The sequence below is a fragment of the Neopsephotus bourkii genome, unplaced genomic scaffold, assembly GCF_033783945.1.
Source record: "Neopsephotus bourkii isolate Nb327-2 ecotype Australia unplaced genomic scaffold, CSIRO-AGI_Nbou_v1 NB_1630, whole genome shotgun sequence".
Classification (NCBI taxonomy): Eukaryota; Metazoa; Chordata; class Aves; order Psittaciformes; family Psittacidae; genus Neopsephotus; species Neopsephotus bourkii.
In genome coordinates, this window is record NW_026902105.1 from 2692629 (window position 1) to 2709067 (window position 16439).

General features: G+C 37.3%; 1 protein-coding gene across 18 annotated transcripts in view; it reads right to left on the minus strand.

Annotated features, from left to right (window-relative positions):
- The window catches only part of UBR5 (ubiquitin protein ligase E3 component n-recognin 5), an 88680-nt gene that overhangs the window by 13907 nt on the left and 58334 nt on the right, over positions 1 to 16439 (minus strand). For 15 of the 18 annotated variants that reach the window (XM_061373270.1, XM_061373279.1, XM_061373278.1 and 12 more), the window contains 21 exons: positions 16309 to 16435; positions 14780 to 14931; positions 14291 to 14386; positions 13731 to 13854; positions 13304 to 13401; positions 12277 to 12425; positions 11772 to 11863; positions 10684 to 10830; positions 10471 to 10589; positions 10264 to 10390; positions 10034 to 10163; positions 9649 to 9809; positions 8861 to 9100; positions 8573 to 8696; positions 7713 to 7824; positions 5933 to 6064; positions 4768 to 5029; positions 4161 to 4425; positions 2634 to 2845; positions 2046 to 2276; positions 123 to 196 (listed from right to left, as the gene is read on the minus strand). In XM_061373270.1, the coding sequence (XP_061229254.1) occupies positions 123 to 196; positions 2046 to 2276; positions 2634 to 2845; positions 4161 to 4425; positions 4768 to 5029; positions 5933 to 6064; positions 7713 to 7824; positions 8573 to 8696; positions 8861 to 9100; positions 9649 to 9809; positions 10034 to 10163; positions 10264 to 10390; positions 10471 to 10589; positions 10684 to 10830; positions 11772 to 11863; positions 12277 to 12425; positions 13304 to 13401; positions 13731 to 13854; positions 14291 to 14386; positions 14780 to 14931; positions 16309 to 16435 (3174 nt within the window). The remainder of the gene's footprint in view (positions 1 to 122; positions 197 to 2045; positions 2277 to 2633; positions 2846 to 4160; positions 4426 to 4767; positions 5030 to 5932; positions 6065 to 7712; positions 7825 to 8572; positions 8697 to 8860; positions 9101 to 9648; positions 9810 to 10033; positions 10164 to 10263; positions 10391 to 10470; positions 10590 to 10683; positions 10831 to 11771; positions 11864 to 12276; positions 12426 to 13303; positions 13402 to 13730; positions 13855 to 14290; positions 14387 to 14779; positions 14932 to 16308; positions 16436 to 16439) is intronic. The other 3 variants (XM_061373275.1, XM_061373267.1, XM_061373277.1) reach the window with 3 other exon arrangements.

Below are 16439 nucleotides of genomic sequence, written 5' to 3' on the forward strand. Positions count from 1 at the left end.
AACTTTAGTGTAACATACAAGTAGCAAAATTTATTCAAATTCTCAGCTAGCTAAAGGGGAAAAAAGCTAAGAAAGCATAAGTGGTATGTTTTCATACTACAGAAGTGTATCGGTACACTCACTTTGATTGGTGTCATCATCATTTTCATGTTCTGAATCTTCATTGTCAAGACCCAGTTCCAAAAGTTCCCGAGTTCTTAAAAAAAAGAAAAAATAGTCAATCTTCTTGAAGAAAACATTAGGCAAGACACATCTGTAGCAATCAGTAAAAGCAAGAGTATAATCTGTAAGTGTACTTGAGAGATATACAAAATAAGAATGAACACACTCTAAAATCAAAGTACTGTAGAGTACTTCTCATTACGTACTCACTACTTTACTCACAGTTACTCTCCTACCCATTTAGCCACCTACTAAGTTCGAGCTAAAAAGCTGCAGCTTCAGACAGTGATTGGTATGCTTGTTTTTAAGGACTCTGTCTATATATAAAACCTAGGAACCCTACATTAGTGTGAGAAAAATTTAAGTGCATACTAGTCTAAAATTTACTGATGTAGAATAAATATGCCCAGTCTTACAAAAATGTCACTGATCACACTTCAGAAAGTTAAGCCTGCAAGCTGCATATTAAAGAAATGGATTTCACTGTATTAAAAAAATAAAGATCAAGAACTGTGACTTGTATTCATTTCTGGCACTTTGTGCATTGTGAAGTATGTTCCGAAACCAGATGATGACTGATAAGATCTCATTTCATACAGGCTACTAAAACGTTATCTAGCAGGCGCAACTGTTTGACTCTGAACCACTCATCTTTAATTGAAAAGGTCTGTGCCTTCATAACTTTATAAGCATTTTGTGTGAATTTTGCAGTTCTCTGATGAACAGTTATTTGCCAGATTTCAATATGTGAGCTCTGGTGGGACAAGCAGATTCCAGGAGTATGTTATTGCCTGGAAAAGGCTTAAAGCCACAGCTCCAACTAATCAAGTCAGACAGCACAAAAACTCAATCGCTTAAATTGTTTTAAATCACTCCTACTTTTAAGAAAACTACTGTTAACATCAACATCCTCTGGTATGCATTTTGAGATCACAATAAGCCTTACATTAGATACAATAATATATACAAGCAAAGATATATTGAACATGACACTGGAACTAAAGCAGCAGCCCAATGTGTATTTAAAGTATCAATACCTTTTATTTTACAGTTACTAAATTTATAGAGAAAAGGAAAAGTTATGTTTAACCTGTGATACTGACAATTCAGGGCAAGAAGGGGTGAAGATGTGCATTTATTTAAGTGTTGACTACGACTATTCAGGTACGATACCTCAAAACTTAGTAAGAAATGGAAACAGATAGTGTAGACTACCAACACACAGATAATTCTATGACCATTAATTGACATTTCAAAATCAAACATTTCTAAAGAAAAATAGATGAATTAAAATCTTGCAATATATTAAAAAGTAACATATGCATCTTGGAAAATGCTAGAGTTGAAGTACCAGGGATTTAGAGATTTTCAACTTAAGGACATTTTCAGCTCTTTGATTTTATTACCAAGTAAGTCTCAAACATCCAAAACCTAACAGAAAACAGCTAAGCCCATCATACTGAACTTTTTTATTTTCTTCCACATGATTCTTAACATGTTTGAGAGAACTCTAAATAAGTTTGCCATCATGTTAAATGTTAACAGCAGACTGCATTTTTCAGATGAAAAATTCCCCTGCGTACATCTTTTAGAGGAATTGCCATGGAGTTAAAAATCAAATTAAAGTTTCAGCAGTTAAGAAAGAAATTCTTTAGCAATCAGCATAAAAAGATTTAAACAGGATACTGCAGCAAGCTTATCAATCAAACATACATTATACACCATTATATATGTATTTTTTATAATATGCATGTTACTACATATACAGAGAGAGATGTAGGTGTAAGAATATATTTGAGTTGCCGAGTAACACAAATGACTAAAACAAAAGCACATACACCACTTGTGCAAAAGTGTTTGTTTCTGTGAGTCAGGCTCAGTACCTTTTCCGTTCCAGCTGAGGAGTATCCAGTGTTGTCTGTTGATTCATTGCTTTAATCCAGTAAATAAGGGCTTGAAAAACATACGCAACGTGCTTTAGTGAACAGACATCCAGAACAGGAAGAACATCTGAGTGCTCGTCATTGTGAGAACGCATCAGAGACAGTGCGTAGTTCAGGAAGTCACCACGTGCTGACATCATTCCCTGACGGGCACTGAGTAAAGTAGCTCGTCTAGTGAAAGAAAAGGATGGAATACAGAAAGATCAGGCATCACAGCAGAATGCAGCCTTTACCTATTAGTCTTTATTTCTGAAAGATGGATGTGAAAACTGGAAAACAGAAACCCAGTGTGGTAAGAGTAACAACCATATTCCATGCTTTACTATAAGCAGCTCATGTGCTGCATATTACAAATAATTAATACTCAAGATGAATATAGCACATAAAAATAAATGAAATAGTATGAACATAGGAAGCCAACTTAAAACAATAAGTAAACTGCTGCATTACTAAATGTCAGCGAACAAGAAGATTAGATTTGACTCCAAGACTGCTAATTCATATCACATAATCAAGCTATTCTCATACCTCCTTCCCTCAAGTGTTCTTAAGCTGGCTTCCTCACGGGCTGTCATTCTTTCCCTTCTGGCTGAATTCTGAGAAGCATGGAGAGGATGATTTGGATGCCCAGGATCACCAGCAGATGCTAATGCAGAACCATAACGCAGCTGAGCTTCAGTAGAGTCCATGATACTAACCATCCAATTCCAAGTAGGAATAAGCTTTTCTTCTACATAATTCTATAGAAAATGAGATGTAATGAGTTTTGCAAACAGAACTAGATGACGAGAATGCAATCTCAACATAAGCCTTCACCATGGCTTTTATAGTTACACCTGATTCCTTCCAAAGAGGCTGTAAAATCACAATTCAAGAATGACTAAAGAACATTTTCAGAAAGCTCTACTGCAACTGCTGATTTACTGTAGTGGTATGCAGCTCTCAATACTTTATTCCTTGGTGTCTGTAAAGCTTTCTCACCACCCCTCACTCTCTCTTTCAGACATCTCCTCAACTTATGACCAACAAGCATCTTCCAGGTGTGCACATCCTGGGGATTCTGGTCCAATTCCTGACTTTCTAGTAGCTTTAACAGCCCTCATCCTGCTATGGCATTCACTAGCCAGATCTTTCACCATTCTTCACCCCTCGCAACTTACTCAGTGAAGACAACAAAGTTAAAACCTGCACAGAGAACTATGTCTGCATACAGACCTCTCCTGGTCCAGTCTTTCTTCACCTGTTCCCAATACAGGGAGAAAAGCAGGCTCCAGAGTCTAACTGCACTGACCTGTTAGATTTATTTTTTTTTATCCAACATCAGGGACAGCAAACAGACATTTACCTGTACAAATCTTTTATCTCATTTAATTATTTCGCCCTTACCAACTTTCTTCTTTTATAAACTCAACAGTTCATATTAAAAATAAATAGGGCAAAGGTTTTCAAGTAGAGATCACCGGTATCTCCAGAACAGTCAATCCTGACTTTATTAATCACTCAGATACCAGTCACACTAAGCTAAGAAAAAAAAAGAATATATGTATAGGAAATATGAACAATTTAATGGAATTAGTAACTACAGCTACTGCAGCATACACTACCTCTCATATAATAGAGAAGTGTAGCTGATAGAGCTGGGATAGTTTAGACTCAAGAAATAAACTCAGAAGAATCTTACCAGTGTGTGTAAATAGCTCATAAAAAGGCACAAAGTATAGAGAGACAACCTCTTCCCAGTGAATGGACAAGAGGCAATAAGAACAAACTTAAATACCTGAAATGTCCATTCAAACTTTAGAAAAAAACTTTAAGAGTTGTCAAACAACAGGTTGCTCAGAGCACTTGTGGAGTCTCCATCCTGGGAGGTATTCAAAACCTAACTGAACGTAGTTCCTGAGCAGCCTTCAGTTGACCCTGCAGGGAATTCAGACTAGACTATCTTCAGAGATCACTGTCACACTCAACAACTCTATGATTTTACCAAAAAAAAAAAAAAAAAAGAAAGTCAGCTGTAGTGAAATTGTTTCTCTACAGGGATCTGGATGTTCTTACCTGCAAGTTAACTGCATCTTGGTAAGTTAGCTTCACTGCAGCTGGGATCTGGGAGTACACTAAATGATTGTACTTGGGAATCAGACCCATCAGGTCAGATATCTGCCGTATCACAATACTATATGCTCTTGCTAAGCTGCTTGCAGATGTTAAATAGCTGCTTGCATTACTGGCTTCAAGGGCTGCAGCTGCTGCTGCAGCACTTGTACTGATGGTACCACTTCGACGTAGGTTTGATGGATCAATGTAAATCAAGCCCGCTGAACTTGCTAAACAGAAAAGAAGGTATAACATTAATGAATTTATCTACCCTTTGCTACATATTTTCTGTATTGACTTTTATCATGAACATTTCTAGAAATAAACTGGTAAATATTACTGACATCACAACTGTAACTAGCACAAAATTACTAGCTACAATAAGCACACCCATATCTTAAGAACTACAACAGATAATTCCTTTTTTTACATTCAAAACCAGAACTGGAACAGTCAAGATAGGTCAGCACTGTCTATGACAAATAGATAAGACTCCATCCTTAAGAGAACAAATGAACACAGAGGAAGGGGCAAGGCCAGAGACAATTGATATGCATTTTACTCAGACTTGCCTGCTGGGGCTGAAGTACTAGAAGGAGCAGTGCTAGTAGTCCTCTGGTTTTGGGTATTACGTACAGCCCACTGCATGGAACGGGGAGCCTGGGCAGCACCATTGGCATGTGAGCTATTTGTGGTTCGTTCCAGAGGCTCATCAAGCATGAAGGTCTCCTGTTCTATGTCATCACTCTGACTGCTGCTGCTATCAGAGTCGCTGGAATCATTAGATTGAGAGTCATCTTCAGAAAAAAATGCTGGAACACTGCTAGCTCCTGTGAGGAAAGCAAGCAATAAATGTTAACTGACAACTGCACATTTGTGCCTGTATGATGTCAGTGCTGTAAAACTTTTCCAAGAGAAGAAATTACACATACTAAAAAGGTTCAGTCACCACTATTGGAAATCTTTACTAAATTATCCTTGCAACACGCTGCTAACTTTCCACAAGTTTCATGAAAAAGCAGTAAAATTAATTACATTTCAGAAGATAAATTAAGAAATAATTTAATTCTAAAGTTCTTCACTGATTATGCCCCCAGGCAATGAATTCTAAAAATGTGCTTCCAAACTGGACAGTAGCACACTGGCAGTGCAAAATAGAGCACTTAAAATGATTGGTCAGGTTTTATGTTTTGTTTTAAGCTGTATCTAACTTCTATACCAAAAAATGAGTGAAAACATTTCATTTCATGAGAATGCAGGAAAATCTCTTGTAACACATGTAGAAGCTCTGTAAGAGCAAACAAAATTAGGACGCATCTTGGTGCATCTCCTTGTCCAAAAGTCTGTGTAGTACAATTACAGGCAAAGGAAAACCAATGGAAAATCAGGAAATGTGAGGAAATGGGGGGAGGTATGTGCTAGAGGGTGGGTTGCTAGGTGGTGGGGAAGAAGCTGGGTAAAGAGAAAAAAAAAATACAAAAAAAGGAAAAAATAAGATTATAAGGGAAAGGTACATGTGAAAATGTCATAAACAGGTAATTCTCACTCTGTCCAGTCTAGCTGTGAAGTAATTTCTCTAGTATACCTCTGGAGTCCTGGATGCAGTCCATATCCAAAGGGAAAAATTCTGCCCTTGTTAAAGCCATATTCAATCACTAACACATTTATTTTTTCTGTAGAACTTGATACCTAAATTTAAAGAGCTAGATCATACACAAGATGATGTGGTGTACCTGCTTCTGACCCAGCGGTAGCTGCAGTGACCACACTTCTGCGCCCACTAGCATTGTCCTGATTACTGTGGTTGCTCTCACTGTCACTTTCTGTTTCAGCTGCAGCTAGCAAATCCAGCTCCATATCACTGCCTATGAAAACAATACACAAAACATCTCATGTTTAGAATGTGGAAAAAAACAGCATGCCTGTAGTGATTCATATAAGACATCTTAAACCCAGAGCCCCTTACTATAGCAGAAGTTAATGGATACCCAGGGAGATGTCATAAAAGCAATGCAAACATGCAGCAATACATGGAGTATATTTTCTTATTTTCCAGCAGTTAGCAGCCCCTGGCCCTCTCACACCATACTGCACACACCATTCAACACACACATTGAAAATTAAAACTTTAAAGAGTCAGAACTAGTCACTCAAGCTAAAGACTCTGCAACTCTTCATACACATGTATTAGCACAATTAACCATATAAGGTTTCAAATTAATATTTAAGGAATACCTGAAAACTTAAAAAAATATAATAAAAAATACAGGTTCTATTCAAGTTTAACTTTTGAGAATTAAATGTTCTGAATACTCAGCAAGTGAATAGACAGATTTTCTGTACTGTAAAGGTACTGACTGAAAACACAAAGCACAGTCAGAAAGAGACGATGATAACTAAAAAAAAAACAACATAGTTTTGAGCCATCTAATCCCCAACTAACTAAATACAAGACAAGTCATATTAATTGCAAGAACTTTCATACACAGGGGATTAATTTTATTCAAAATACTGAACCATAATTTACTATTTTCTGATTGGTTTGTGAACTAGCTCACCATAATTCAGATCCCTTTTGAAAACACATCTACCATAACCACTATTCTATCATTGACCACGCAAGAGCTGGGCTACTTTCAAAGCCTTGGGTGAGATGCTTTAGTGTGAGGAGTCTCTGCCCATAGCACGGGGGTTGGAACTAGATGATCTTAAGGTCCTTTCCAACCCTAACTATTCTATGATTCTACAGGTTATGTCTGTATTTCACAGTAGCAAATACAAAATGCAAAATAAATATTGTTAACCAAGAACATAACATTTGGTTTGGGTTTTTTTTTTATCCTTTGGCACCTTAGTATTTTCTCCTCCAGCAGAAAGAGAAATGAATGTATTAATGTGCCTACTATGAGCTATCTGTCGCTCCCCTTATCTCCTTTTTGTAAGATGTTTTGAGACCCCAATTGGAACACTGTATGCAGTTTTGGTGTCCTCAACATAAGAAGGACATGGAGCTGTTAGAGCAAGTCCAGAGGAGGGCCTTGAGAATGATACGGGGGCTGAAGCACCTCCCATAAGAAGATAGACTGAGAAAGCTGGGGCTGTTCAGTCTGGAGAAGAGAAGCTGCATGGAGACCTCACAGCAATCTTCCAATAGCTGAAGGGGGACTCTTCATCAGGGACAAGAGGTAACAGGTTTACACAAACAGAGAAAGTTCAGTATAGAAATAAGGAAGAAGTTCTTTACTGTGAGGGTGGCTAGGTATTACAGCAGAGCCTTGGGTGACATGGTCTAGAGTGTGGTATCCTGCCCGTTGCAGGGGGTTGGAACTAGATGATCTTAAGGTCCTTTCCAACCCAAACCATTCTATGACACGTAATCTGAAACCTTTGAATTCTCTCTACTTGGGCAAGTCTCTCATATCATTATCACTGGTGACTTCAAAGATACCTTTTATTTATGATGCACAGATTGCTTATCCAAGCAGTAATGTGCATGATGTACATTATACATACCATCTTCATCATGCTCGTCATGCTGTCCTTCTGCTTCAGCATTTTCTTCACCGTGTTCTTCCTGTTCATCATGATGGTCTTCTTCACCAGCTACCCCCTCAACCACCTCAACCTGGAAAGAGCATTGCAATTTTATACTAGAATATCTTCCATATCAGACATAATCTACATGTTTTCAAAAACTCAGAGCAAAATCTGTATGAAAAACTAAAGAAAAAAAAAAAAACAAAACCCTCACATCCAAGAAAGATGAGCTCACAACTGAATTGACATGAACAGAAAATGAACTTATAGCCACACAGGACTTGTCTACGTTTGTACAGGCCACAGTCTTGTGGGAAAAAAAAAAAGCGGCACATAAATAAAACACAGCACTGGACATTAGATTTTAATTTTGAAAGGGTAAAACTGACTGTAAAAACCTACAATTAGTTTCTAAATATTGAAGAGCTACCATCTTCATAAAAGAACCTGTAGTTCTCTAATAGAACCTAAGTAATAGCAACCACGCATGAAAGACTTAGAAGTTTTTAACAGGGAGATATAGTATAGCACAAGTTTATATATAAAAGGAAATAACAGATGTATTAATTAGTATTCTAAATCATACTGTAACTGTCAAATGCAAGACACAGTATAGTCTGAAATGACTAAATATTGATGAATACAAAACAACAGTTACAAGCCTCTACTAAAACAATATGCTTACAGCATGGCAGGACTATTTCAAGTGCTACTCCATCTTTTGCAAATTGGGGTTCCTGATGAGTGTGTTTCTGGTTCAGACATTAAAGTATGTGCTAATGCACTAGGTGCGTGCTGAGAAAAAAAAATACAAAAAAAAAAAAAAGAAAACCAACCTCTTCCACATCTGCTGAAACAATATCATCTTGTTCTTCATCCCTGCCACGAACTGGCTGTGACTGGCTGATTCGTCTTTGCTGCGGATTCCTTATGATATAGGATGACTGAGATTGACTAGAACTTTAAAAACAAAACATAAGTAAGTTGGACCTTTGGCTGTCACTGTAGAAATATGTCAGTAGGAATATACTTCCAAAATGATTGGCCATAATAAGAAGCCCCAGAACAAAACCACCTTTAGCAAGTCCTTAAAAAGAGCAAATAGAAGCTTTAGTGAATTTTACCTGCTAGACTGGTCAGATGATGGTCTGGGTGGCAGCGGTTCCACAGAAAACAGTTCTTCACTTCCCTGCATGGCATCTATACTAGTGCTAGCAAGCGTAAAGGGTGCTGTAGGACGTGCAATTCCCATCCTAACAGGAATAATTAGAGATTCTGCTACATTGCACAACTCTTCAACAGCATAAGGCAATAATGCTTGGAATACACGTTTACATTTTCCAATTGGCTGTGGAATAAAATTGCTAGGGGGAAAAAATACAGAAAAATAAAGGTTAAATAACTTTTTAACACACACACCACCCCCCCAACAAAAAAAAGTATTATGGTAATACCAATTTTAATTTCTTCCCTCCAGAAAGTCAAGACAATTATTTTTAACAGATACATACATTTGCATGTATAGCAACTATCACAGCTATTCCAGTCAGCTAAAAACATCCTTCAATAATTCAAGACTAAGGCTGAATACCGAAATCTATTACTGACAACCACAGATTGTAGTTCTAGTTAAAACTCCCTACTTTCAAAAATCCTAACATTTTAAACAGAAAGGTTCAGCATGAACATGTAAGTTTAACAACTACTGTATTAAAAAGCTACATGACATATCATTAGTCGTTGTGCAGTCTTGAAGTTTGCAACTTTCCACATTATGCTGCCTACAGACCACAAATTAAGATGTTTTTGCCTACTGTTGATTTTTATCAACTAATTTAATAAAAGAATAAATGTTGAAAAAATAAACCCACCACTTGGGTGGTGCTCACAGGCATCCCACCACTTCACTTACTTTTTCTTTTTGGAGGAAGCCATTTCCACACTAAGAATGACAAACACTCTTGCCACAGAACGCAGGAATCTCATTGTAACAGCAATAGCTTCTTCTCTGCGCCCTGGCGTATACTTGTTTTGTAATTCCTTTACCAGAGTACCCAGTAAAGTATCTAAGAGCTGTAGAAACATGTCATTACAACCCAATATAGTGACATGTAATTTAGAAGCATAAAACAAGGTACATTAAGATTTAAAGTAAGATCACAGTTGTAGCACTACAGATTTACAAAAAGATAACCAACAAGTTATTTTCAAATTATTCTCCAAGAATACCACCAGAGATAATCTATAGTTTCATATTATTCAGAAAATCTATGTAAAACATGGCTAAAAGTGCTCACCAAAATGTCTGCTGTGCATTTGACAATGAGGCAGTGAGTAAAACAGTCCAAGCGAATAGTTCCACTTTGCTGGTTAAGGTAAACTTGTTCTTCAGGCAGAAGATGACCTATCCTACTGCTTGCACTGAGACTTGGAAAGAACAAAAAGAAAGGAAATGAATTTTATGTAAGTCAGAAGGTCTCAAATATCACATCAAACTTTACATTGACAACTACATCTAAATACACACGGGTCTTTGTTTTCCTGGGAGCCAAACATGATCATGGACTTCAGTGCATTCCAGTCCTGCAAAACACGTTCCAAAGCAAGCTGAGCAAAGCGAGGAGGCTCTAAATCATGATCAGGCATATCAGAATCTAAGGAGACAAAAAAGCAACTTAAGAAAGAGGTACCGAAACATGGGATTTGCCATTTATTACACTGAAACAGCTCTTACCTTCAGGATTTGCAGTTTTACGATTACGATCTTCCCTAATTCTAGGTGGTCTGTACTGGCAGTGTTCCACAGTTTGCCTGGCAACTGTCTGTACTAAAAACAGCAGCAGATGTTCTCCCCTATAATGAAAAATTAATTAGTGGAGATATGATATACCACATATTTAAAAATAATAACAATTATTCTACCCTGGTCATTGCAATATGAACTTGCCTGCTATTTGGCATGGTAACAAGATTTGTGGTAGTAAGCAGGCGGTAAAGGAGATCAAGGCGAGCAGACTTCTGTCCAGCAATTAGTGTTTTACACTTGCACTTTTCCCAGCAATCACAGTAGGCTGTTGGAGATGTTCGTTTGAGTCTACAAGAAACAGAAAAGGTGAGCTGCAACACTGCTCAGTAACATACCAAACATTCTCTACACAGGCAAAGGGTCTTAGTGTGCACATTAAGATTCCTGATAAGAGTTTCTTGTTTATTGCAGTAGCAAAATGCCAAAACCTAGCTAAAAAGAGAAATGTAGTTTGTATGTGACAACACCTGATATTTGCTGTTCTTGTTTCCTACGCCTATTTTAAGAGGGCAGTTTCACTACAAAGCTTTTCACAGTACCTAACTGAAACTCATCCAAGACCATTTATCCTTATCCAAAATAGCCTTCCAGCCAAGGAAACTGCCAATCTTCATGACGTGCAGTAAAAGCTCAGGAACTGTTACAACACTGAGAATTATAACAACACTGTTATAACTGTATCTGTTAGGTTATTATAGCTAGGATATTAATGCCGTAACATTTACACCCTCTAACAGTGCCACAGAACCTCTGCAGCTTCAAAGCTTTCGCCAGGTTGATCAGAGACTTCTTAACTGTCTTTGACTGCCTACTCACTTTTCCCTTTATTACAGCTGATCTAGGAGTTTAATATGCTACTCTTTTCTAAAAGTTTACAAAAATGATCAGTCATCAGGATTCTCTGCCTTCAAAAAACTGCTAGAGACATCCAAAATTAAAAATTATATTATTTAGACATATTATTCTCAGAATATAAAGCACCTTGAGAATGCGAATTACACACTCTAAATTCTACAAAGTGAAAAGTAGAAGACAGCTTCAGATTACTCTTTCCATTCTAACTCACAAAACAAATCTTGCAGAGCAGAAGAAAGGTATTTCAAATATTTTATTAATCTTCTGTTCTCAAATATCTGAACACTTCAACCAAGGAAAAAAGTTAACTATCAGTAAACAAATAAACCCACAAAATATTGATTTCATTAGAAGAAAGAGAATACAATACTTACTTGCAGTCATGGCCTTTGTGACAGACCCTTGCACATTCTGTGCAACAACAAAGCGATTCCAATAGGCCACATGTTCGGCATTCAAATATATCCTAAAAAAAAGTATTACCAAAAATGTTACACGGTTTTCTCCCTGCAGCACTTGCAATCTCACAGCATTCCAGGTCACAGTGAAAAAAGCACTTGTTCAAACTCATGCCTTCACTTAGAATTAAATTAATTCCAGAAACTGAAACTTTGTTGTTAGTTTGAATATTCGGTGTTTTCAAAAAAATGAAATTGCCAAAGTTAGCCAGAGGAGAAAAAGCCACACTCACAAAGAGCCATACTCTGAGCAACACAGCCAGCTTTAAGAGTACAAAGCAATTAGAGGAGGCAAAGAGCATACCAGACTAAACAATGCAACTTTAATAATTTGAAGATTAGATTAGTAGACTAACACAATTCATGGTTGAAACACCTTCCTATTTACTTAAGGGGAAAAAAAACCAACAAAAAGCCTTACCTGGTTAATATGTTCTGCACCAGTCCATGTAAAACTGCATGTGTCATTACAACACAAAACATACAAAGGAGAGTCATCTGGATTTGTACCAGAAGGACAAACCATTCCCATAAACACATCATCTTCTTTTTCGCTGGAAGTTGCTTCAGCTAAAAGAACAATCGAATGCCAGTGTTAAAAACCACCTGCAAAATAACAACACCCCACCAACAGAACCCATACTGTACAAACATCTACCATTACAAAATCCCCTACAGAATTAGAATTTTGAATAAAGACTCTGACACAATTGCTTAAGAAAGCTGTCTGCTCGTCACGTTACAGGTATCTCTTATAGATAATGCTCCAAATTCCTGACTGAAAAATACAACCATCAACTCTGCCCTGCTTTTAAATTCGCTGACATTCTAACCAAGTCAGTAGACCACTATTTTGAAGGATTAAAAAGTAATTCATGGGCAATATTCTTATACAGAATACCCACAGTCCTATAAGGCCTTGTCACACCGCAGTTGTAATCTGCTGAAGTTTCTCGTAGAGTTCAACTTCATATATTTTATCTTAAACAATTAAACTGCAACACTGAAAGAGAGTCACAAAACGTGTTTATACAGAAGTCTTTTCAAGAACAGGATCTAGCTTGGCACAGTGCTTTATCATATTGTTTTTTTCCAGTTCAAAGAGAAGCCCAGGTGATACCTTTGAGCTACTGAAAAGCAGTACCATAATCCACCGATGTTTGTAAATCAGTGAAATGCTGAAAAGACTAGGAAGAGCACAAAAGCAGTAATATTCATAAAAATTTATTGTAATATGCACACAGCAAAAGAGGAAGATACTCCTTAAGAGGCATATTTCCAAAACATAAAGCAATATACAGTGTTTTGGAAAGAGATGTTTACCACCATTACCCACTGCTCAAACACATGTAATTTCACACTCAAAAAAGCACTGTTAATAATGAATCCACACACATGCCGAACTTTAGAAGGAAATCACAGGTGAGTAATTACTGAAACTGGTGTACCTTTAGCAATTTTCTGTGCAGTTTCTAGAATTGTAATTGCAGCAGGATATGCCCGGCCACTAACTGCCGACATAAACGGTGTCATGCCTCTTGCATCCCTAGGGATAAGAACAGCAAACAAGTTAAAACACACTATATTTTTTTGTTCTAACAAGAAAGGTAAGAAACAAACTATGAAAAATTAGCACTGCTAATCTTGTACAAACAGAAAAACCACAGAGTGAATAGGAACTCTTTTATATGTTTTATTTTTGTGAAATAGACCTATTGTTAAGGCATGGTAGGCCACAAATACAACCGATAGTCTAACATTCTCCAATTTAACTAATGCACCTTTAAATAACCTTTTCTAAAAGGCTTCTATGTAATAAATTTCAAGCGGTATAACATTACAAAGGATAGTGAGAATTCATATGAAAATCCTTACTTAGCTGACAGCAATTCTCGAAGATAAGGTTGTAAAACAACACTATCACATAGTAATTTCAGTATGAAATGAGCATTTGCCTTCCGATCCTTTGATTCCACTACAGATGGCTCGGTAGAAGGACCTGTAATGAGAAAAAAGAAAAATTGCAGAGAAACAGTTTTTCCTCAAAAAATGACTACTTATTAAAAATCAAACAATTCAATGTTTCACTGGGGTAATTAATCAGTAGCCTGACTAGTCAACGGTTTGCCAGTTTCAGCAACATTTCACTGAAGTAAATTTCAGTTCCAAATCACATTCTGAAATACAGCCAGTAATCCCAATTCCATACTGATTACCATATTTTTACATGTTTGCCATTCCCAAGGTAAAAATAATTTTTACATAAAACACAGCATGGTGCTTCATTTACTTTCTGCACACTTCTGAAATTCTGCTTCAATCCAATCTTGCTCTGATAAGAGGCATTTTCATATGCAGGAAGTCTGTGCAGGCAAAAACAGCTTTTGAGATCATTTTCCTTCCAAAACATAGTCAGAGAAGCAGTATGTCCTCACCTGGTATCGTGGAGGTGCTAGGTCCTTGGCCGGTGCCAGTCGCTGCTGTGGTAAGAGATCCCACAGCGGGGGCCAGGATAAAATCAATGTCACCATCTTTCAGTAAACAGAACAGCAGGATGTATATCAATACATAAAAACATCCCTAACAACATGCTCTTTCTGCAGTGTCTAGCACACTGCAGGCTTTCTGTATTTAACTGGCACTTCCTACAGATGGCCACATTCCTAGATTAGTAATGTAACTCAGTGTTACAAAACACACTTTGCAGAAGTTTGACACCAGCATTAGAAAGACACGTACTGGACTAAAAACCAGTTGTTAAGTCTAAGTAAACTCTGAAAAGCTACCTCAATGACCGCTTGCTACCTCAATGACATAAGGTATTTCAGTCTCAAGCTGAAATTTAAGTGATTCATCTTAAAAGCCATAGTTACCTTCATTAAATCTTTCATTCTAGTCTTAATATGATACATGAGAAGACTTACCCGGATCCATTGCAGGAGGATCTGGAACCCAGCTGGGAGGAGCTATTGGTGGAGAAACTGGGTCCTGGTGATCACTTGATGAAGCACCAGCTTCATGTCTGCCCAATCCAGCAGCTCTCAAAGATCTTCTCATCATTTCCCTTAACCTCAAGCTAAATACAGAAAAAAGGTATAAATGAAAATGAGTGTATGTTTAATGACAACATTTTAAACGCAGAATTGCACATTGAGAAAAGAAACTAAACTCTTCTTATCTCCATTTTTCTTCAGCATAAAGAATAGTGTGAATAAAAAGCAGAAGCTGAGGGGCATTATTACTTCTATTTGACATTGGTTTTACCCTAAACTCATTGCTAGGGTGTTCTTGTGGAAGGACTTGCTCTTGCTGCTGCTGGGTGTTTTTTTTTATCTCACTGCAAGAAGAGGTTAATGAAAGAATAAAAATGGGTCTTGAAAAAAAAAAAACAAAACTTCTGAAAGGAGTTATTTGTTTAAGGTTACTTAACGTGAACCACTACTTTACTGAGAACAGTCAATAAACAGTTTCGAGAAATGCTGTATCATCTTCCTAGAGGGAAAGGTACTAGGAGTGAGGTAGAAGCCAAAGAACCCATTATGATACAAAGATGTACAAACATAAAGGTAGCTTTGTTTTTTGTTTTATTTTTTGATGCACTACCTCTTAAGAGTAATGTCTCCAACAGAACCTGAGGGGAAAGTTTCAATCCTCACCCTTATCTCCCATACCAAAAATATCATGGGGATGAGAACTGCAGCTTGGGAAGGATAACGACATCATCTCATTTCAATTGCTTTCACTACAGAGCTAAGTGAAAAAACAAAAATGTACTATGCCCTCCTCCAGAGTTCTCTGAACTAACTAGAACTCAGTACAGATAACCACCAAATTCCCTCATGGAGAGCACCACTCTATTTCCATCATGGAAAGAAGAACAACATAAATTTCATCAGAAATTAGGGTTCTGTCATGGTCAGAAATCTATCCTTTAGAGACACTTAGATACAAAGGACTTCCACTATAATATAAATACTTAGGGTAAAAAGCATCAACTTAAGTTCTTTCCACTGGTGTCATGTTGATTGCAGTATTCTTTATCTGTGTAAGAGACCACCTCCCTCAAAATTCTCTTAAAAGCAAGAAAGCCTGGACACTGTAACAGTACTTCCGCAATAAAACTTAATTCTCCTTAGTAAAGACGCCTAGAGCTTATCCCCAAATTCCCTTTCCCCACAGGTAAGAGCATTTCCACTTCACAACTGAGGAAGACAATGCCCCAACTGCAGAAAATAGAATTAGTTTAGAAATATCCCACCACTAGTTTTCACACCAGGAATGGCTTCAAAAAACCCACTAGAACTCCAGTTTGGTACTTGAAGAAGTGAAATCTGACTTGCAACTAGCAACAGAGCCCATTGTCTAACTAGACTGAAAGAAAGAATCACTGAGATTGGTAATTAATATGGAAATTCGCATACAGAAAACAAGAATAAAGCATTAGTCAGTTTACCTTCTGCTGCTTGATGATCCTGCCCTATTTCCTGGCCCATTGCTTGACACCACAGAGATGGCATTTGCAATAGCTTCCACAGCTGATAGCCTTTCCGCAAATGTGTTCCTTTCAGAGCGCTCTGCTTCTGA